The sequence below is a fragment of the Hemicordylus capensis genome, chromosome 1 (genome assembly GCF_027244095.1).
Source record: "Hemicordylus capensis ecotype Gifberg chromosome 1, rHemCap1.1.pri, whole genome shotgun sequence".
NCBI lineage: Eukaryota > Metazoa > Chordata > Lepidosauria > Squamata > Cordylidae > Hemicordylus > Hemicordylus capensis.
In genome coordinates, this window is record NC_069657.1 from 134748929 (window position 1) to 134772843 (window position 23915).

At 44.8% G+C, this 23915-nt stretch overlaps 2 protein-coding genes across 2 annotated transcripts in view; one reads left to right on the forward strand and one right to left on the reverse strand.

Annotated features, from left to right (window-relative positions):
* Window positions 1-12366, reverse strand: part of RASSF7 (Ras association domain family member 7) — a 156020-nt gene extending 143654 nt beyond the window's left edge. Inside the window, exons 1-2 of the mRNA XM_053283393.1 lie at window positions 12248-12366; window positions 6192-6413 (exon numbers count right to left, since the gene is read on the reverse strand). The gene's annotated coding sequence lies outside the window, so the exon portion shown is untranslated. The remainder of the gene's footprint in view (window positions 1-6191; window positions 6414-12247) is intronic.
* An 8449-nt stretch (window positions 12367-20815) lies between these two features.
* Window positions 20816-23915, forward strand: part of LMNTD2 (lamin tail domain containing 2) — a 99667-nt gene continuing 96567 nt past the window's right edge. Inside the window, exon 1 of the mRNA XM_053249387.1 lies at window positions 20816-20875. Within this exon, the coding sequence (XP_053105362.1) occupies window positions 20816-20875 (60 nt within the window). The remainder of the gene's footprint in view (window positions 20876-23915) is intronic.

Below are 23915 nucleotides of genomic sequence, written 5' to 3' on the forward strand. Positions count from 1 at the left end.
TTGCTTCTGAGGCTGGAGGTGGCCTATAGCCACCAGACTAGTAGCCATTGATAGACCTGTCCCCCCTTTTAAAGCCATCCAAGCTAGTGGCCATCACCACATCCCATGGCAGATAATTCCATAGATTAAGAATTCCATAGGTTGCACATCTCCTTGTGCTTCAATGGCACTCTCAAAATTGTGATGGCAGCACACTTTTTTTGCCCACAAAAATCATGGATAGCTGTGTTGGTCCATTGGGGGGGGATTCAAAACCCTAATATCTTTATTAGGACCAACCGAAATTATGGAGTCTTGAGAGCAAGACTTTGAGTTATGCAGCACTTTTCATCAGAAAGACACCACACCAACTCTTTCTCCCCACATTCTATTTTTGTTTTGTATAGCATCCAGATCAGGAGAGCTAAAAGCTTACTGCTCAAGACCTTTTGTCATGTTGATTGGTCCTAATAAAGGTATTATTATACAGGTTTTTACACCTCTTTTCGGTAAGGTTCAATACAGTCTTTTCTAATCCACTAGTTCATTATTAGCAATGATATCCTTATCTTTCAAATCACCCTAATGAACCTTGCTCCAAACCTGCGACTCTTACCATGACTAACCAATAGCATATACCGTGTTTCCCCGAAAATAAGACAGTGGCTTATATTAATTTTAGCCCAAAAAAATGCACTAGGGCAATTAGCCGTACATCAGAAATTACTGCTAGGTCTTACTTTCGGGGTAGGTCTTACTTTCGGGGAAACAGGGTATCATCATTAAACCCTGATGAAGGGCATTTACTGCTGCCCATACCATTATTATAGTAATTACTTGCAGGAGTCATTTATGTCGAACAAGCAAACAAAATGCAGGATTGCAAAAACAAACAAACAAAAAACCCGATCTTCATTCCACACAAATTAAATCCAACTCAATTACTGGTCAATAGTATTTTATTACACACATTACTAAAAAGGAAAAAAAAAGGATGCAAACACTTCAGGACTTCTTAAAGACGAACTGGTTTACTAGGTATGAGTTTTCCTAGGCAACATCCCACTTTACTGCTAGTGAAATGGGCTGTTGTCCAGGTAAGTTTCTGCCAAATAGTTTATAAGGTCCACAAGCAGTTTGGTGTATTTGATGTTTCAGATCAACCTGGCTGTTCTTCCGGAAAAACCTTGATGCATTATTTGGCATGACATGGAATGGAAGTGTGAGTGGCTCATACTTCCCAGAGAATAGTTTAAGGGCACATGATATGACCACCTAGCTGAAGCTAAGCAGGTCTTGGTGTGGTCAGTGCCTGAATGGGAGACCCATATATTCCATGGGATGGGCCATAGCTCAGTATGGCTCTGCTTTGCATGCAGGAGGTCCCAGGTTCAATCCCTGGCATCTCCAGGTTGGACTGGGAAAGACTCCTGCCTGAAACCTTGGAGGAGCCACAGCCAGTAAGTGGAGACAGTACTGATCTAGATGGACCAATGGGTCTGATTGGATATAAGGCAGCTTCCTATGTTCCCATGTTTCCTCTCATCATGCTTATACATCTTGTCTGATGTCCAGAAACATGTGCATCCCTGGGCTCTGCATGAGACAATGAAGGGTAGTGAGAAGAAATCAGAGTCACTCGCTTTGGTTCTGCATCAGATCCAAAACCATGCTTCTGTAGATAATAGTAGCTTAACCTGTATGATATAATTATATTATAAGCCATCTGGGCTGGAATTACACCTTTTCTTAGAAGAGACTAGAATACTGCGGGACAACAGTACCAAAAGAGACAAGTATGAGCTGGTAGCGGCATCGACACCCCCCCCCTTTTAGATTTATATCCCGCTCTTCCTCCAAGGAGCTCAGAGAGGTGTACATGGTTATGTTTATCCTCACAACAAACCTGTGAGGTAGGTTAGGATGAGAGATACATGTCTGGCCCAGAGTCACCCTATGAGTTTCATGGTTGAATGGGGATTCGAACTCTGGTTTTCCTGGTCCTAGTCCAACACTCTAACCACTACACTATGCTGGCATTTAAAATAAACTACACCAGAATTGGTTTTTCCAAAGGGAATAGATCCCCCTCCCCCGCCGCCAAGTTTCTGACAACTCTGGTTCATAATGTGCTACAGACTGCCAAGTTTTAGGAACACATATTCTTTAGATAGGAACCAGGAACATCTATGTTCTTTACAGACCTACCATAGCCTCACACTAAATAAATGCTAAACACACTACTGAAGATCTTACTGGAAGTCAATGTGTCACAATACTTCCTTTCGATATCGTATATCCTCTGTCCTCTAGGCTAGATGCCATATATAATATTGGTCTTAAGCTGATGGGTCACAAGCCACAAGTGAGACGCAATGTGACCTAAAGTGTATTGCATCGTTGCTGAACTGTCACCATTTTCTCTTTATTGTTCCTAGGTCCCCCCACCCCACCCCACCCACACCCTGTGCTACTGATTACCATGAAAGAAGGGGGAAAGGGGGAGAAAGTAATGCATTGTGTAAATAAATCTAAAATAATTTTGCATCAGTTGCAAAAGCTCTGGCTAGGCTGCATGAGGAAAAAGAATAGCAGAAAGAGGTAGGTGTGTCTGTGAAAATAACAAAACAAAATAATAGAAGGTCCCATGTCAAAGGCTGGGATTGGCAAGTGGATTTCTAGTCTAGAAAAGCTGGACTTCAATGTACAGCACACCGCATCCCTACCGATCATCAGTCGATGACTTCTCCTATAATTATGCTACTCAACATCCAGAACTTTATTTTATACTCTTTTTGTAGCGGTGGGTGGGGGAAATGAAACTGTAGTCCAGTTACTAAATAACAACATGGACTAAATTATCCCTATCAAAGCTCAAATATGCTCATAGCAGGCAACCAACCAGGGGAGAAAATCTGGAACTGATCTTGACCATTATACTTACTGTAAGGATTAGGCCGAGGATATATTTTTGACAGTAAGGTAAAGGTAAAGTATGCCGTTAAGTCGATTTCGACTCCCGGCGCCCAAAATTGCCCTGTGGTTGTCTTTGGTAGAATACAGGAGGGATTTACCATTGCCTCCTCCCGCGCAGTATGAGCTGATGCCTTTCAGCATCTTCCTATATCGCTGCTGCCCAATATAGTGCCAGGAGGGTTTCGAACCAGCAACCTTCTGCTTGTTAGTCAACCATTTCCCCACTGCGCCACCTAAGGTAGGTAATGAGCAGCAAAAGATTACAGGAGGCTGTACCAATAACAATCCATGGGATACTTAGCAGGAGTTCTGTTATGCTTTACTGGAGCTGAAGGCTTAATGCTACAGATACTGACTGTACCCCATTGCAGGTATGTTCTACAGCTGCAGACCAACTATGCATGTGAGCGAATCCTCAAAATACTGAGGCAACCTTTTGCATTAATTTGCACATCATAGGTGTGAACCTGCATTGGTGTGCTGTGTAATTGCACTTTGCATATTTCAACAGACGCTGCTTTGACTCTTCTGCTTTACTGCAGTTCAGTAACATTTGTGTCTTCACATGGAAGACCTTTTCCCCAAGAAACTCTCAGGTTTTTACACAGTGGCAGCTCACAGCCTTTTAGTGTGCTCTTCTTTCCCAACCTGCCTGTCCTTGTTTTAACTAAGCACCCCCTCCTCTCTCCCCATTTGCCCCTCAGCTGGCCTGCAGGGGAACAGAAGACAGCTTTGTGCTGACAGAGTTCTCTCTAGTTGTACTAAATGTTGGAGACTATTTTAGAAGCTGTGCACTCCTCTGTGCTGTTATAATTTGTTTTAACAGCTCTAGATCAGCCTCGTGCCATTTTCAGGGTTTTTTAATTTCTTGCATCAACAAAAACCAATGAACAGCAAATGATTTTTTAAAAATCTTTTGCATTTTAAAAACACATTTCTAGGGTCCTTACTTGGAATTGCTCTCTACTATTACAAAGTCTTTATTGAAATCATTGTAAGTATACCTCCCACGAAACAAGCTTACAGGGAATTTGAAATATCATTACAAACCTAAGCTGAACAATGCCAATTTCTGTTGGCATCCCAAAGCTGTATGTTAGACTGCAATAGATTAAGGTCACCTCATCTAGAAATGAACTTACAGTAAACCAAATCAAATGAGCCAATGCAAATCCTTAAGACTTCACAGATAAAAACAGAGATAGCTTGTAACAACCAGTTCTTACATCCAGAATTGCTGTTGAAGCCCCACCCCTATCATTTCCCATTGCTAAGACTGAATTCTACCCACTATATGCTGCACACTGCATGATGGAGGGAGCTGAAGCCTGAAGAATGGCAACTAGGGCAAACAAGCAGTAAAAATAGGGACGAAAGAGCGAGAGTGATTTACCAGGGACAGATTGTTTCTAGTAAATAGGGACAGTTTCAGACTATGTTGCACTCCATTGCTTGAAGCACCTTTCTCCTAACCCAGCTCTGCTGGTGGATGTGAGCTGGGCTGGAAAGGAAAGTGCTTGAAGCAATGCAGTGCAACGTGCTAAGGCAGTGGAGAGAGGAGGGTCTTGCTCTCCTTACTCATGCGGTCCATTTCATGCAAAAACAGAGCCCCCACCTCCTGCTTTATGTGACTTGCATAAATACATGTGGGTGTCCCGTCATGTCTGGGTCGGCTCCGAGACGTTTTCAGCACATTGCTTTCCAGCTTATACTTGGAGAGAGTTTGTTTGTTTCAAGAGGCCAGCACAGAAACAAGCTTCTTTTCCCACATGGCTAAGCCTGCTATCTTAAGCATCCATACTTTGAGGCAAATTCTGCTGAAATTGGTTGAGTTGTTTCCATGTTAAGTACGTGCGATTTAGATTGGGGTGCTAAACGTAGAGTCTAAAATTTGGCTTTTAATATTTAGATTCTGACTCAAAATAAACTTTAATCCTACTGGATTGTTACCGCTCATGTTAGCAGATAAGTTCACTTCCAACTGGGAAATGGAACTTTAAAAAGCAAATTGCTTTCCTATGCGTTTGCTCCACAGTTACTGTTGGCTATGAATCTTGATCAAGATAGCCAGGCACTCTCCCAAAGAATTTGTGATGTAGCATGGCAATCCGATAGAAGTTTTGTATCCAGGAGATTAATGGTGGCTAACCAACTATTGAATATGAAACCTGCTAATTACTTAGATAAGCTTAGAGGATTAACCATGGAGGATTTTGCTATCATACTAGTATGCTTTGACTTTTTACCTTCTGCTGTGTTTAAAAGTCCCTTATGTGGAGCGGTTCTGTCCTTGCAAGTCAGGAGCTATCAAGACATTACCCCATGTGTTGTTATAGTGTAGTTTCTTCAGGGACACTCATTATGAATTAATAGTGCCCCTCCTAGCAAATTACCCTGGCCGCCCAGATGAATTCTATGTTAGCTATATTTTATCTGATAGCAATGACAATATTACTTATGCAGTCACTAAGTTTCATCTTGTTTCCATTAGAATTTGAAGGAAAAGTGTATTTGCATAGTTAGATTTCATAAGATTTACAAATACCTGGATTACTGTATCATTACTGAGAGATGTATGTATATATTTTTCTGGTCTGTGACCGTAAATAAACAGAAAAGGGAGGGGGAAAGACTGGGGTATAAATCAAAAGCCTTTCAGCCACTTCTAATGCTACCTTTGAAAGACACAGCTGTACTACTGGGATTTAAGCCAGTGTCAAAATATTCATGAAGAATATAATGTCCAAACCATAACACATTTTATTTTTCATTAACAATGAGACACCACTTTGCAGGGAAGGAACACAGCTTGCTTCCTCTCAGAAGTGGTCATGTGTAGGTGCGCTCTGGAACATCAGACCTTCACAGAATTGAGGCACAGGTGTGACTTCCGATGTCTTGAGAAACAGTCTTTTAAAAAAGCACAGAGGGACATACTAAGGAGGGTTGCCAGCCCACCAGGACTGGCCTGGAGTCTCCAGGAATCTGCTCCAAACTCCTAGGCTGAAAGCAATCCTGGAGAGGTTAAATGCTTGATATTTTACAAGGTTGGAAACAACCTATTTCAGTCAGAGTTGGCAACCCTTGGCTTAACCCTAGGTGTTTTAATCAATCAGTATTCAGTGAGGATATGACAAGAATGATAGCATCTCACTTGAAAATAGTCTGTACACATTATGTGCCATGCAAATGTTTTAGCAGGAGGGGGGGAAACCAAAATAACAGATAAGTAGTACCTGAAGAAAGTCCTGCTACCCGATGCGGTGTTTCTCGCTCTGGGCATGTGCTGTTGATCTTTCTTCTGTCCTGGCTGCTGCACTTCTGTAAGAGGCCAGTAAAGTATGGTGGACCTGCTTCGCGTTGCCACGGACACCCGGGCTTTCAAAAAAGGAGCCAGTGACCAATCAGGCCTCTGGGCAAGAATGCACTCAGCCTGAGGTCATGTGATGCTTCAGTGTCTGTGTGAGTGAAAAGCATGACAATATCCATAAGGACCAAAAGGAGCTGTCTTTGTATTACTTCAACTCTCCCCCCCCCCACCGCTCCCTCCATCACCAACAGCTCCTCATTAATGGAATCCCCCTTAAGCCCTGCCACAAAGCTGCAAGTGGGAGAGTGAGAGGGAGAAAAGGTCCCATGAGAACAGAATAGGTTGGACCAAATAGGTTGACACACTGCACTCCTTGGCTCCTGCTTCCCAACATCTGATTTGAAAACTTTATGTTCTTTCATTACCTCGCATACTTCCATTCCTGTCTGTGCTGCTTTCGTGTGGGAAGTTACTGACTCAGCTAACCTGGCCAGAAGCGAAAGGGCAGCCTCACAAGTCTGGGGAGGCAAGTCCTAGGGATCTGGCAATGACAAAAAGTCTGCTTGAACTGCATGTTAGGCTGATTCCCACAAGCCCTTTTTCTGAGAGCCATCATGGAATTTTGCAGCTTTGTCTAGATAGGAGGATAAGCTGTGCAGCCATTCACACACACATGCCTCTTTAAGAAGAGCTGATAGATGTGTGTGCTCCAGTGCATGGAAAGAGAGCCACTGCCAAAGAATACAAAGAAAGCAAGAGATTAATAAAATAACAGGTTGCTAGGCAGGATTCAGACTAAGTTAGTTATTACTAAATCCCATTGATATTAATGGAATTTAAGCAGGTAACTACACATTTCTTTTAATGGTGCTTCGTCATTACTAGCTTAGACTGAATCCTGCCCACTGTTTGGGGAAGACTTAACCTTGCTGTGCATTACGCTCCCCACTTTTGAAAATAGGCAGGACTGTCAACAAGATTATCTGGGCCCAGTACAAAGTTTGTGCTCAGCTACCCTCTCACCAATCCAAAGCACTGAATTCTTGGAGGAGGAATTAAAAATTTAACAAGTTGCAAAAGGGATGATGGCAGGAAGAAAGAAACCACACGGATGCACATGAAGTGAGAGCTTTTCAAGCCCCTTCTTCCCCCTCTGCTCCTGTACTACCATGGCCACACCACAACATTGTTGGGTTTTAAATATATATATAAATATAAAGTTCTCACAGGTGTATCCTATAGATATCTTGCAGGTTTCCTGCAAGATGCAGACCCCCACCCACCCACCCCGTGATGTTCTCTAGCTGCTCCTTCTCTGCCAGCCTATAAGTGACTGCTTCTACACTGGACATTTATCAATTTCTCCTGATCTCTCAGCAGCTTTCAGTATAATCAGGGGTGGCACAAGGTACCGCAAGGTGAGGTGTCCAATGCTGCCTTGCTCAACACCCTGCTGGGGCTGGCCCTGGTGGGGGCCAGCCCCCTTTCAAAACCAACCTTTGCCAAATCATTGCTCCAGAGGATTCGTCAGGATAAATACTTGCCTTCGCGTTCACCCCTTTTCCTCGTGAGCGGAAATCACTGGGCTGCTGCTAGGCCGCAGGTTGGAACACTGGATCACAGGATCCAGACTCATTTAAGTTGAATTCACTAGTGCACCTTGCCTGGGGCAGCTGCTGTACTGCCCTGCTTGCTCTCAGCTGTCTGAGTAGGTACTCTCAGTAGCCTGTAGGATACGCTCTGTGCTGGGCTTACATGAAGTTCTTCTTGTGTTTTGACTTCCTGAGGGTCCCCCAGACTCCTTGAGTAGAACCTTCAGGTAGATTCCGGAGCACAAGCCCCAGAGAGAAGCCTTTGAGGTGGAGTCCTTCCCAAAGTGGGCCTGCCATGGGCTAACCCTTGTACTTGACTGCCTAAGCACCTCAGTGCTCCCCTTGCTTACTGTGGGCTTGCACAGAGCCACAGTTGTGGGTGCTGCAATAGCGATCCACTGCCTATCCTTGCCCTCCGCTCGCAAAACCTAATGAGATTCTCTAGCTTTCTTCCTGCCCTTGGGTAGGAGGCACTTCTTGGCATCACACACAAGACTGCAGACCAAGGAAAGGTAATTGAATGACTTCTCCTCTTCCAATCTGTGTTCTCTAGCTTGCTCTCCCCCATCTTACTTTTGCCCACATAATTCCCCTACTTCTCCTCCCTCTTGATATAAGTCTCAGGCAGCTGTTTGTATTCCTTATACCAAGGGTGCCAAATATTTTCCTTAGCATTGTGCTTCTGTTATATAAGTATACTTAATTTCTTTGTTTCAGATGCCTTGTCTCTGAGTCTGTTGCTCCACTGGCATGACTGTAAGATTGGTATTTGCCTGTGTCGGACTGTAGTCCTTGTTATGCACACTTATAAGATTGGTTTTTGGAGCTAAATCCTGCAAGTATAGTAAAGGCATTGGTGCAGACCATATATGTGTCTGAGCAAGTGTGATAACAATCCAGGCACAATCCATATGTTGATCATACACATTAAACTGTGTGGGAAAGGCCCCTAATCTCACCTAACAACATGATCTAAGAAAGAGCAGGGCCACCTACTGTGTAGATGCTACAGGTCTAGCAAATCCACCTGTATCTGCTCATTGCTAATGATGCATATAATTACAATGTATGTTTTTGCTCTGGTAGGGAGCTGCACCTGCCCTGCCCTTGGGGCACAGAGGCAGTATGTGCATCATTAAACTGGTTGTCCCTTGCCATGCTTTCATCCTTCTGTTACACACATAAATATGTATGTATGTATGTGTGATATCTAAGTGTGCATTATAAATACAGCTCATGCAGAACTAGAGTTGCAGATAGAGAAGTGGTGAGATATAGATCCTTCTTGATGCTGCTCAGTTATTGTCCAAGTGTGCACTTTGCCAAAGGGCATACTATAAATCCTTCACTTGATTGCAGGATTTGCAGTGATTATACCTGGCACATCATTTTGTGTTCCAATATGTTCATAGTGTGTGATCAGGTCAAAACTGGGCTCCAAAATGTATTTAACTGGGCCATGCTTCTAGTATGGCACCTCTCCCAAAAGGAAACAAGTTGTTCTGGTAAGAATTAATCATCTGCCTACTTTCCTCTCACTATAATCTTCAATGATAATTACCATCCTCACAAGTTAGTCCACTTATTTATTTATTGTATTTATTTAAAATATTTACACCCCACCCCTTCCAGTACACAGCTCACAACAATAACATAGATATAATGTAAACAGCTCACAACAATAACATAGATATAATGTAAAATAAAACTAATAAAATTAACCAAATTAAGTAAATAAGTTAAAAAGTCCAAGCTCTATACTTCAGCCTTAAATGTTCACACATCTGCCATATTAAATTGGGGTGGATGACAACGTCTGCCATCTTGAATTGGGGTGTGGATGACATTATCACAAACTATGCTGTTGAAGTGTATCTATGTATCACTCACTACAACTGCACCAAATTTGATTCAAATTGATTAGGCAGTCCACAAGTTAGCCCACTTGTGTCTCAACTGTTCACACATCCAGGGTGGATGACATATACAAACTACACCTTGAGCTGTCCCTATGTGTCCCTACAACTGTTCCAAATTTGGTTCAAACCAGTTGGGTGGTCCACAAGTTAGTCCACTTGCACCTCAAACATCCACACATGTGCCATCTTGAATTGGGGTGCATGACAACATTACCAACTATGCCATTGAAGTGTCCCTATGTGTCACTCATTACAACTGTACAAAATTTGGTTCAAATTGGTTGGGTGGTCCGTAAGTTAGCCCACTTGCACCTCAAACATTGAGGCTCTTCTCACGATCAAGTGAGAAGAGCCAAATTGGCTAAGCCCACTCTCCCCGCAGATGATCAGTAAGCCCTCCCTGGGTGGCCGCAGCAGCCGCCCACATGACTGCTGGCTTCGTCACAGAGCCGGCAGGGGCTTGGGAGTTTTGGGGCCGTGCGGCCCCTGGAAGTTCCAGCATGCCCTGAGAGAGCGCACAGGGCATGCTAGAGAGATCCCTGAGCTGGGAGGCTGCTTTTTAGCCTCCTGGTCGGGGGTCTACTCGTGAGTTGCTGCGGCACAGAGCCGTGCCGTGGCAACACACGATTTTTAAAAATGGGTTTGTGGAGCACTCTCTCCGCAAACCCAGCTTAATAGCAGGGGCAATTCAGTGGGTTACCCGCTTGTAAACCACCGGGCTCACCTACGAGCCCGGTGGTTTACATGACCAGCGAAAATCGGGCTAGGCTCTCCTAGCCCGATTTTCGCTGGTCGTGAGAATAGCCTCATTTACGTCTTTCCTATCTTGAATCGGGGTGGATGACAAACTAGGCCATTGAGGTGTCCCCATGTGTCCCTACAGCTGTAGCAAGTTTGGCTCAAATCGGTTAGATGGTTCACAAGTTAGCCCACTTGCACCTAATGTTCATGTGTCTACCATCTTCAATTGGGGTGAATGATATAATCACAAACGATGCAATTGAGGTGTCCGTATGTGTCCCTACAACTGTACCAAATTTGTTTCAAATCATTTCCCACTTGCGCCTCAAACATTCATGCATCTGCCGTCTTGAATTGGGGTGGGTGACATCATCACAAACTATACCATTGAGGTGTCCTTATGTGTCCCTACAGCTGTAGCAAGTTTGGTTCTAATCGATTAGATGTTTCACAAGTTAGCCCTCTTGTGCCTCAAACATTCACCTCTTGTGCCTCAAACATTCAGGCGTCCGCCATCATGAATTGGGGTGGAGTACATCATCACAAACTATGCTTTGTGGTGTCTCTTTGTGTCACTCACTACAACTGCACCAAATTTGGTCCAAATTGGTTAGGTGGTCCGCAAGTTAGCCTACTTGTGCCTCAACTGTTCATGTGTCTGCCATTTTGCCGCGGGGTGGATGACATTATTACAAACTATGCCCTTGAGCCGTCCCCATGTGTCCCTACAGCTGTAGCAAATTTGGTTCAACTCAGGCAGTTCGCAAGTTAGCTCACTTGTGCCTCAAATATTCATGTGTTAGCCATCTTGAATGTGGTGGATGACAGCATCACAAACTATGCTACTGAGGTGTCCCTATGTGTCCCTACAACTGTTCAAAATTTGTTCCAAATCAGTTAGGTGGTTCACAATTTAGCCCACCTGAGCGTCAAACTTTTATGCATCCTGCATCTTGAATTAGGGTGGATGACATCATCACAAACTAAATCATTGAGGTGTCCCTGTGTTTTCCCACGACTATACCCAACTTGGTGTATGGTCCAGTCATTATGAGATTGATGAGGGAGGAGGGGACACGGACACACACACAAAGAGAATGCCGGATGATCTCATAAGCTTACTTTCCTTAAGGAAAGTAGGCTAGAAAACACACCGCCCATAATCTTACACAGATACACTGTTCTCTCCAACTTTGTCTAAAACTATTTTATATTTAAGCATGTTTAAGAAGTGTTTGTACTACCACTTTATAATCTGGATAAATGTACATGGGCATGTAAATCTGAAGCCCGAAAAGAGTGGTACCCCAGATGGTACCCTCCAGATTGGACTACTGTAGGAGTGTGCAGAACCAGACCAGTTTGACCAGTTCAAGTTCAGAGTGGACCGGCTCCAACAAAAGGAGGACAGTCCAAGTTAGAACTGAACAAGGCCCTGTTCAGATCGAACCAATTCAGCTGGTTTAGCTATGCTTGTAAAGGGGAATCTGGTAAGGATTCCCCTTTCCAAACAAAGGGGATTCCTTAACTATAAAGGGGTTCAAGGGGTGGTCGGCGGGGTGGGCAAGAGGGCACCTCACTGGTGGTGGCGGTAGCTTAGCCTCTCTTGGCCCTGCCAGTGCTCCCCCCACCCTGCAGGCTGCCCACTGGTCCAGGGGGGAGTGGCAGCAGTGCTGAAAGGGGGCACTGCTGCAGCAGAACTGCCGCCACCACCAACCTCGGTAAAGTACCTTCTCGCCTGCCCCACTGCCTGCCCCTCGAACTCCTTTATAATTAGGGAATCTCCTTTGTTTGGAAGCAAGGCCCTCGAACTGGGCCGAACCAGTTCTACAGCACGAACTGAACTGCCAGTCAGTTCTAACGTTCCCAGACTGGCAGTTCAGTTCGAATTCGGTTTGAATTTGAACAGAACTGCCACAGACAGTTCCATGCATACTCTTAGACTATTGCAATGCATTCTATGTCGGGCTGTGTCTTTGTATGTGGTTCATTCACTTCAGGTGCCAGATTGGTCTCTGGGGTATCTCGGAGAGACTGAAATAGTTGCACTGGCTGCTGCTATGTTTCCAGGCAAAGTACAAAATGCTGGTTATTATCTTTAAAACCGTGAATGGCTTAGGTCCGGCCATAAGGTCAGCTATAATTGAGCAAAAGGGTTAAAAGAACCCGGGGGTTAAAAGTCCACCCCTCCATTTTCTTCATTATCTCCCTCACTCTGAGGGGGCCAGAGAGAGAGGTGAACACGGGCCCCCTCTCCCCTGGCTATGCCCCTGTGTCTGGGTTACCTGAGAGAACGCCTTTCTCTACAGGATCCCCACTGCTCATTAAGATCATCAGGAGGAGTTTGTCTTTGGGTTCCACCAGTTCATCTGGTGGCAACCTGGGATTGGGCCTTCTCAATTGTCGGCCCTAGGTTGTTGAATGAACTTCCCATGGATATAAGAGAATTATCTTCCTTGGAGGCCTTCAGAAGAGCCTTAAAGACCCATCTTTTTAGCCTGGCTTTTAATGATGTCTAGTTTTTAATTTTAATCTTATTTTTTAAAAAATAATATTTTAATTTGTTTTTTATTTTAATGTAAAGCCACTTGAGAAAGAGCAGTATATAAACTGAATAAATAAATGGGCATGTTGATGTACATGTATGCAGTTTCATGTTTATGCATATTTTGCTTCAATATATATAGAAAGGGGACTAGCGGTTCTCCATTCCAATACGCTTGGCTCCATGCAGTAATGCCATTCGATGCATTTAATTATTAAGGCACTCTAAACAAAGGGAAATTTGCAAATTTCCCCTACAGGAAAATACGTTGCAGAGAACCATACACATCAGAATGCAGGTGGTAAAGAGTGCAGCGTCTCAGATTACACTGCACATTTTAGGCAGGTGTAATTTTCCTCCATTTTATTGTTTTAGCCAAAAGCAGCAGCCTTTGTAGCTGTGTTCCAGTGAAACAATGGTGAGCTAGGCGATGCTTAACTCTGTGTTTCCACAGTTCCACCCCCAGCTGCTTTCTGTCCTGGGAGGACAAGCTACAATAGAGGAAGAGCAGGACAAATGGCTGGAATGGAAAGGGTTCATAGATGTAGCCCATCAACTGCCATTCTTCTACTAATTCTTAAAACCTTAAAGGCTTCTTTCAGTTAAACATAAAATTTAAAAAATGGTAAAATATATACACAGCTGCATGCAACGTGTCGTTTGGCCCTGCATGAGACAAACCCTCAGGGCTCCATTCTGTCACAATGCTTTTTAACATCCATATGAAACCGCTGGGTGAGGTCATCGGGAGATTTGGCACAGGGTGCTATCAGTATGCTGATGGCACCCAAATCTATTCCTCTTCCTCTTCCTCCTCCTCCTCCTCCAATGGCATTCATTCCATAAATGCCTGCCTACAGGCAGTAATGGGATGGAAGAAGGGCAACAAATTGGAGCTGCATCCAAGCAAGATGGAGGTGCCTTGTGGGGGATCAGAATTTGAGGGATGAGTTAGATCTTCATGTGCTGGATAGGGTTACACGCCCCCAGAAGGAACAGGTATGCACTATGCAGCCTGGGAGTGCTCTTGGATCCACGCCTCGCCCTGGTTTCCCAGGTGGAGGCTATGGCCAGGAGCGTTTTCCATCAACTTCAACTGATTCAACAACACTGTCCATTCCTTGAAGAGGACAACCTCAAAATAGTGGTGCATCAGCTGGTAACCTTTAGGCTTGACTATTACAATGTGCTCTATGTGTCTGCCTTTGTACGTAGTTCGGAAACTTCAGTTAGTTCAACATACGGCAGCCAGACTGGTCTCTGGGGCAACCCGGAGAGACCATATTATGCCTGTTCTCAAACAGCTGCACTGGCTGCCAATATGTTCCCGGGCATAATACAAAGTGCTGGTTATCACCTTTAAAGCCCTAAATGGCTTAGGTCTGGGTTACCTGAGAGAGTGCCTTCTTCTGTATGATCCCCATTACACACTGAGGTCATCCGGAGAGGTCCGTCTCTAGTTACCACCGGTACATCTGTTGGCGACTTGGAGCTGGGCCTTCACTGTAGCTGCTCCTGGTCTATGGAATGCACTCCCGGCAGATATCCATAGTCTTGGCTCATCGTTGACCTACAAGAAAGCCCTAAAGACATTCTTGTTTGGCCTGACCTTCCAAGGTTTTTAAATTGTTTTAAAGGGTTTTAATGGGTTTTTAATGGCTCTGAATTGTTTTAGATTTGTTTTTATATGGTTTTTAACTTGTTCTTAAAAGCTGTTTGTTGTTGAATTTTACTTGTTGCACTCTGCCCAAGGCCTTTGGTTAGGGTGGCATAGAAGTGAATAAAATAAATAGATAAATAAATAAACAATTCCAGGAGGGTGAATCCTTTAGCTCAGCCCATTTTATGGACAATCAATTACTCTGCTTGTCCAGAAACAGGCCTTTCCCAGCTTGTTTTGGTGGCTGACACCTCCTAATGTAGTGGAAGCGACGCATGCATCCATATAAACCTCCTTGCCTTTTCATTTTGCCTCGTATTCAGTATCAGGTGCTTTGCGGAGTGGTTTATTTCCCTTCTTTTATCACGTATTGTTTTTGTTTTTAATTCTTGCTGGGGTTTCCCATCTATATTATTATTTCTCCTGGGTGTGCCTTCGAATGTGCGTCCTGGCCGCCCAGCTGATTGGCTGGGCGGCAGAGGCCCTGATTGGCTGGTGCAGCCAGGAGAAGTGGTCGGTGGCAGGCCAGGCCGCGGCGACGGTGGTGGTGGGTCCAGCCCAGCCACGGAGGCAAGGCAGCCTGGGCCCATCCCTGCCCGGAGACTGGGGCAGAAGGTGGGGATGGGGAGAGAGGTAGCTGGCCCAGAAGAGCCTGGCCACAGAGGCTGGCAAGCGGCGGCAGTGGGCCTGGCGGGCCACGGAGGCGGCACTTGGTGCAGCGGGCCCATCTGTAAAGGCGGCACTTGGCCCAGCGGAGGGCTGGGCCGCAGAGGCACTTGGCCAGGCGGTGGTGGGACCAGGCGCCTGGGCCAGGCGCCTGTGGAAAGCTGGGGTGGTAGGGAATTGGGCGGCGGGACTTCTCTGTTTGCCGCCTGGGAGGAGGAGCGGCGCCAGGGCCCTTTTTGGCCGCCGCCCAGTAAGGAGAGTAAAATGGGGAGGAGGGGAGGAGGAGGAGAGAGTGGGGGAGAGGGAGGGCAAGAGAGCGGGGGTAGGGGAAGAGAGTGGGAGGGAAAGAGGGCAAGAAAGCAAGGGGAGGGGGAGGGCAAGAGAGCATGGGGCAGGGGGCAGGGGGGAGGGGGAGGGAAAGAGAGCGTGGGGCAGGGGGAGGGGGAGGGCATTGAGATCATTCCACCGCCCATTGAGATCATCAGGAGAGGTTGGTCTGCATTTGCCACCGGCTCGTCTGGTGGCTACTCAGGAACGGGCCTTCTCCGTTGCTGCCCCGAGGCTTTGGAATGCGCTCCCTAGTGAAATAAGAGCCTCCGCATCTCTGACAACTTTTAAAAACTCTTTAAAGACTCATCTGTTCACCCAGGCTTTTAACTGATATTGTTTTGATTGTTTTAGTGTTGTTTTTAGAATATTGTTTTGAATTTTAAACTGTGTTTTAAATTTCTTGCTTTTAAATTTCCTGTTTTTGCTTTTAATTAATGTTTTACTGTTTTTATTTGTTGTGAACCGTCCTGAGACCTTGGGTTAGGGTGGTATAAAAATGCACTAAATAAATAAATGAATAAATAATAAGAGAGCATGGGGCAGGGGGGGAGGGGGAGGGCAAGAGAGAGTGGGGCAGGGGGGAGGGGGAGGGCAAGAGGGAGGGGGAGGGCAAGAAAGAGTGGGGGAGGAAAAGAGAGAGTGGGGCAGGGGGAGAGGGGAAGGGCAGGAGAGAGGAGCAAGGGGGAGGGGAGGGATGGCAAGAGAGAGTGGGGCAGGGGGAGAGGGGGAGGGCATGAGCAGGGGGTGGGGGAGAGCAGGAGAGACTGGGGCAGGGGGTAGGGAGGGCAGGAGAGACTGGGGCAGGAGGATGAAAGAGAGGGGTGGGAGGGGGAGGGCAAGAGAGAGTGGGGCAGGAGGGAGGGGAACTGGGGCAAGAGTATGGGGCAGAAGGGAGGGAGGGGGAGGAAGAGTGGGACAGGAGGGAGGGGAGAACAGCCGGCCCCAAAGAGCGCATAGATGCTCTGTGCGGGTTGGCTAGTTTAATTGATGGTTTTAATTTTGCTGCTGTGTTCTGTTTCTGTGCTTTGAAAGTCCCAGGTTCAATCCTTGGCATCCCAGTTATGGCTGGAAAAGGTTCCTTTCTGAAACCTGAGACACTGCCAGTCAGTGCAGACAATACTGACCTACATGGACCAATGCTCCACCCATTGGCTAGATCTTTTTAAAAGTACATGTTGGCAATTGTAATTTCACCTACAGCGGGCCTGCTCAACTTTGGCTCCCCAGCTGTTTTTGGACTACAACTCCCATAATCCCCAGACACAGTGGCCAATAGCCAGGGATTATGGGAGTTGTAGGCCAACATCTAGCCACTTTAAGGGGTGTAGCGGGCAAATGTTTGACTAACAAGCAGAAGGTTGCCGGTTCAAATCCCCGCTGGTATGTTTCCCAGACTATGGGAAACACCTATATTGGGCAGCAGCGATATAGGAAGATGCTGAAAGGCATCATCTCTTACTACGCAGGAGGAGACAATGGTGAACCCCTCCTGTATTCTACCAAAATAAAACCACAGAGCTCTGTGGGTGCCAGGAGTCGAAATCAACTTGATGGCATGCTTTTTGTTAGGCCAACATCTGCAGGAGGGCTGAAGTTGAGCAGCCCTGACCTGCAGTAAAAAGAGTGGCTTGCTACAGCCCCCTTGCATTCCCTTGCTACTAAAATTGTTTCTGGGATTCTCAGGCAGCCAATTGCCATTTGGGTTCTATACATTGCTCCTGACTTGACAAAATTTCACATCCCACACACCAGAGACTATGCTAATTTACCTTCAGCTAGATTGAGCTGTATGTGTGGTCTGGGAAAGAAGTGGTGGGGAAAGGAAAGCTAATTGTTTTGCAGGATGAAGGTGTGGAACAGCTGCATATGAATTACATTGAAACAAAGTGAAGAGAACCATCCTAGAAGCAAATATTCTCCCCTCCAAAATACACACACACACACACACACTCACAGCTGCACTTAGGTAATTTTGGAGCCTGGACCTAAAGGCCTTTGTGGTGCCCCACCACTGCCACCGCTCCCAGATAAGCTGCAATGCACTATTTGTTTTACACCAGAACATGCTCAGGGAAATCTGGAAACTCTTTTTAAAAGAATAATTCTGAATAAGATACTTTCCACCGACTTTCAGAGAGATACCAAATTTTCCATGGACCACCCTGCCACTTAAATTAGCTGAATGCACTACTTTTTGCACCAGAATATGTTCAGGGAAAGGTGCAATTTATTTATTTGTATTTTTAGAAGGAATTCTGAACAAGAAACTTCCCACTGACCTGCGCTGCACATACCATATTTTTGCATGGGGGAGAAACACAGTAAAGAAACTCTTCAGAAGGCAGGGGAAGGGGGGAGAAATGCAATGGAGGTGGCGGAACCAGCTTATCAAGCATCAAATATTATTCCAAATCCTCTGGCTGTATTGGGCAGGGCAGCCAACCCTCTCTGCCTGCCTAACCTAACTTTGTACAAGTCGTGCCGGCAGGCTCAGCCACTTGGCATGGCATGGGCGGGTCACTCAGCATTTGGAGACCCCCCAGGCCTGCTGGGGACTTGATCTTGCCCCAGAAGTCCAGTCCAAAGAGCACAACTGCACTCACTGACTCACACTCTTACATGGATACATAATGCTTTATCTATGGAAGAAAGATTGAATGCTGATTCTATATAAAGCACACGCCCCATAGATGGGGTAAATTCTTGCAGAGGAACACACTGTTTCCTCTTGTGTGTTCCTTTTAATAATTTGTTTTAATAACTGTTTCATGCTATTGTTTTTATTGTGTTTTGTGGATTTTAATCTGTGACTTTTTATATTGTTTTAAATTTTGTACATTGCCTAGAGATGTACATATCAGGCAGTATAAAAATATGATAAATAAATTAGTTTGGCTATTAAGAACTATTAACATTCATACAAAAATCCTGAGCTTAATAAGTCAATAGTTAAATAAAGGTGGCACTAATTTGGTAACTGTGAAAAAGAATGCCCACTAGATAATTGTTTAAATTAATGGTACCAAACAGTTGCAATAGTTTTTTCACTGAGTTCTGTGAATCACAGTAGACACACAGAAAACCTGCTTTTTGTGGCAAAGATGTGTTGTCAGGTATGGTCTGCTGTAGGTGGCCTTTCTATCATTTTTTGTGACTAGAGATTGCCCTGCCTCCAAACCCCATTTGGAGCCTGCAATCTTGTCCATCTGAGGTGGATAAGCAAGATCTGGGATCAGGGGCGTATCTAGGGTAGGGCAGGCAGGGCACGTGCCCCGGGCGCCACTTGAAGGGGGGCGCCATTTTGTAAAATAATTTTTTTAAAAAAATGGCTGCCAGCAGGGGGAGGGGGAACCTTTGCAGACACCCCCCCCACAGCCTTTAGGAAGCCCCCTGAAGGGGCTACAGGTAAAAAAAAAATTAAAAATAATAATATAATATAAGACACTGTACACATATTCAGATTGGCACTATGTACAGAGAATCAGGGCTTGTGAATACTGAGCTGAAGCTTATAAGCTAGGATTGTTTTCATTTGCTCTTACTTTGCTTCTTGTGATAAGTGAGTTAAATGTGATGTCTTAATAATATGGCTATTAATGGTGAGTTTGTCTTTGAATCAGTGTGAAATCCTTAGTATTAAGGCCAACTGGAAGTTTCTTGCTCTCTTTCTCTCATTTTAACTGTCTTTCTGAAAGACTAGAATATATTCCAAGCAGTGACACAGTTTACTCTGCATATCCTTTAATTATTTTCCAGAGTATCAGGGCAAAGTCCAATTCTCAATTTATTTTTAAAACTTATGTAATAGTGATGCTACAATGCATAGTAGAGAATTAGACAGGCACTTCTGTTTAGTTTTCCAAGTACACCTCCACATAGTATTTGGGTATTTCATGAGCCCCAGCATACTGAAATTTGTAGTTTTCCAGCCCTTCTTGGTCTGGCTACATCCACTGCTAAATAGTTTTTGAAATATTAAAAGATTAACGAGCTTGACTTGTATTTTTCAGCTGATATTATGGTAAAGTTATCTGAAAGATAGGTGTCAGATGTTTAGACAGGGGGCGCAATTTCAGTGTTTGCCCTAGGCACTATTTTCCCTAGATACGCCTCTGTCTGGGATGAAGGCAGAGCAGTTCTGGAGATGACCCAAGATGCAATAGGTCAAGGTAAGAAAGGCAGACCTCTTGAGTTTCAGAACTTAAAGGCATGTATGGTGTTTCCCCTCTAAAGATGAGGCAGAGGTGGAGGCGGCCCCAATTTTAGAGGAACAATATTGTGCTTCTGTATTTAGTCAGGTACCTATTGTCAGAATGGTCATTCAAAAATGTTGCGACTTCTACACTCACTCAAACTCTTCAGTTGGAATCAAACTCTTTGGTTTTGGCACCCAAGTCCTCAGCCTTACCAAGGATAACATGGGAATTCCAGTCAGAAGATTCTGACGGATCCAAGCACATTACTCAGTCTTTGTCCCCATCTTACCTATTTTATGCTTGACAACTCTGCCTCCTGCTCTCCAGGTATGCTGTGCTATGCATACATATGGAAGACAGTTGGGGAAAAGTAACCACTGCTTCAGTATCTCCTTGTCTGCTCTTTCATGTGCATAGGGGCAGGGTCCCATTTCACAGAACTCTTCAGCTGTCCCCACCTCAGTACCACTGGCTACTCCCATCATGGACTTTTGGTGAAGCACCAGAGGAATGCACCTGTTGGAAGTCTGCGCCACCTTTCAGTCACCGAGCAAGCTGCTTCAGTCATCATTTCCCCACTTCTTTCCAAGCAACTGAAGAGGCAGCTTTGGCCCTAGGGGGAGGGATGCAACTGCTCCAATGATGCTGGGAATGAAGGTCACTCTCAAAATCTTGTTCCCTTCAAAATGTTAGTTGTCATGGCACCCACATGTGTCAGAGTAAAGAAACCCATCCAGGGGTTAAAGATCAACAGTAGCAATGGCATTAACATACCTTGCCAATATAATGAAAATACCACAGTTAAGTTATAATTATGTTTATAGAACAGACCTGGAAGAAGAGAGCAGACATGGTATTATTACTGAGTAGCAAATTGCCACCATACAGTACCTCAGTAGGTATGAGATGTGAACTGAACAACAAACGGACTAGTAGCCATTATGAGCGGATGAAGAGGAAAGTGAGAGTTATTTGCTCAGTAAGCCAAACTTGTGATTATCACAGTGGCAAAACAACCCCATCTCCATGGGGGTAGAGGAAATGCAGTGTCTACTTATCTGAATGCATATTAAATGGGAAATATTTGTCCAGCTGCTTGTTGCTTCCAAGGAAAGGGATTGGCATGCATGATGACAGAATTTCAGCCTTCAGCAGCACCTCAAGTTGATGCGTTGGCAGCTTTCATTAAGGCTTCAGTGTGGGCAGGTTTTGTTTTCTAACTTTGCATTGCAAAGCAAGCTATAGATCGGGGTGGAGCTGTAACAGAGGGGATGGGTTCAAAGAACCTGCTGTGCCCTGAGTCGGGGAGCTGTGGAGCATTCAGAGGAGCCACCGAGCTCCCCAGCTGGGGCTCCCCCACGGACACTTCCCTCTGCGGCTGGCCCGCCTCTGCACCTCTTCCTTTCATTGGCTGGGCTCCCAGACAATGGAAAGAGGGCACACACACACACCGCCCATTGCCTCTGCCTCCTTCAGTGGCTGGCCCGGCTTTACGTATCCATCAGCCAGGAGCCTGGGTGCTTTCAAGATGACACGCTGCTCTGCAGTAAAATGCTGCGGCTTGGCAGGATCGTTTCGAAAACGTGAATAGCTTGCGCAACCCTCCTACAATGGAAAAATACAGCTATGTTTTTGCGACGCACACATGCAATATTGTAGGACTAAGACACAAGGATAAAATCCCAAAGAAGGCATCGGAAGTGTGAACGGCACCTTGCTGACAGCACAGGGACTGAGTTGTCAAAACACAGGCAGTATGGAAGCACACTTAATGGACGTGCAGTGATACTGTTGTACTGTGTAATCTGGAAAGTGCCCTAGTCAATGGAAGGAGGATGAGCAGGGTATGTGCTCATGAGTGTGTGTGCCTGACACTAGAGGGGGTGCTGTGGGCAGAGGGGAGGCCACCCTCACTATGTCCCTGCTATAGATTGCTGCCATTTTGTGCCACTGATTTACTCCTTAGCTTTAGGTTTGTGCAGCAAGTCTGAAAAGCATTAGCAAGCTCATTGAACTCTTCAGTGGACCAGCCACTCCCTCATTAAACAGAGCTACATAACCTTTGAAATAAATGACATGGCCATATTGTGGATATGGATATTCACAATTTATTGCGGATAAACAATATGATGTTTATTTATATTGTGAATAAGCAACCAGTTTGATTAGAGCACAGCAAATTCCCATGCATTTTAGCCCTAACTTCTTGCTCATTTTTTTTAATTCCACTTAGTGCTTTCTGTAAGTCGACTGTGCCTAAATCAAGCACTGTAATGTTACATGTTTGCCATTTCCTCAAGCAGTGAGACCTTTCCAGGATGATGCTACCTGAGTTTGGCTTACTTTGGATGAGAGAAGGCTGGAGACTTTGGTGTTTTCATCATAATTACTCTACTTAGAAATATACAAGTAGACAAAGTATTGGTAGAGGCAAACAAAGTGTGCTCCTGCAAGGCCACAGATCTGCTACTTCACATCAGATCCTCAGAGAGAAGCCCTGTACCTCAAGGTGCCTTCAGCTCTTAGTCCCTCTGTTCCCAAATTGCTTGCCTGTTCTAAGTTGCTTCCCTCTCTCTTCCTCTTTCACACACACACACACACACACACACACACACACACACACACACGTTACATCAGTCCCCTTTCCTTACACGGTGAAGGATAAGATAAATCCTTCCCCTAAACTCTGATGGCATTCCATTCCCCATGCCAGACACTTCAGCAAGAGACTTGTGTTCCCATAGACCATCCTAACAATTAACTCCCATAAAGGAGCATCCACGAACAGTTAAGGAACATTAAAACTATTTGTCAAGGCTCAGGCTCTGAACAGACATAGCTTTAATGCACATCGTTTGATAGGCTTATTCACAGTAACCAAACAGCAAATCTATAACACTATCTAATATGGTCATTTACCCCAGTATGGCTACAGAGGTGAAATAAATGCTCCCATTTATTCATTCCAAATGTGGATTTACTCTCATGTAAATAAATGTGATATTAAAGTGCACCAAGGAATTATTATAATTTATTGTACAGAATAACCTTGGCCTTGCTGCTGAGATATTTAATATCCAAGAAGTCAGGAGAGAGGTACTTTGCTTGTACCTATCTTCAGAACAGAAGCCTCCTTTATTGATCCGGGAATGGAGTAAATGTGATGCAGCAGATGGAGCTTCATCCAGGCAGAAAGATGGTGAAAGCTGTAAAAGAGTATTGGAAGTAAAAGATTGATGCCAGCACATACAGAGAGGATCTACCACCTTATCTCCATATAAAAAGGGCCGGGTGTACCATCATGAGCCTTGTAAAATATTTCAGGCAGAGCTTGATCTGCTGATCGTGAGTCAATTTAAAGAGTGAGGTCCCTGCAAAAATCAAGAGCAGTAACAATTCCATTTACTTACCACTATTATGTATTTACTGCTTTTCATCTAAAAAGTTCTCAAAGCTATTTACATACAAAAAGAAGGAAAAGATGACTCCCTGCCCCCAAAGGGCTCACAGTCTAAAAAGAAGCATGAGGAAGACATCAGCAGCAGTCACTGGAGCCAATCCATATCCCCAGTTAAGGCAAATTTCCCAAGGACTGATATCTATCTGATGTTTTTGCAGCTTCCCAGTAAGAACAGATTATATACTGCCCTGCTGGCATAAATTAAGGAAGGTATCTTAAATGTTGCTATGACAGGGAAGTACTCTTATAATCTGATTGTGCAACATTAAAATAGTACATTGCAAACTTTGCATTATGTTAGCGCAGTAGTGCAGAAAGACCTTTTTTAAAAATGCAGCTCCAAAAAAAGAGAAATGATAGCAACCCCCACCCCACCAAAACAAAAACAAAATGTAAGAGCAAGGCTTGCAGAGAAGTGGGAAGGAGTAAATGGAGAGCATTGTACACCTTCAGACCTGGAAGAAGGCCCAGAAGTATTGATTTACTCTTTAATGTAATGCATGTTTATGTGAAGTAATTCAAAATTGTTCCATCAGTGCAA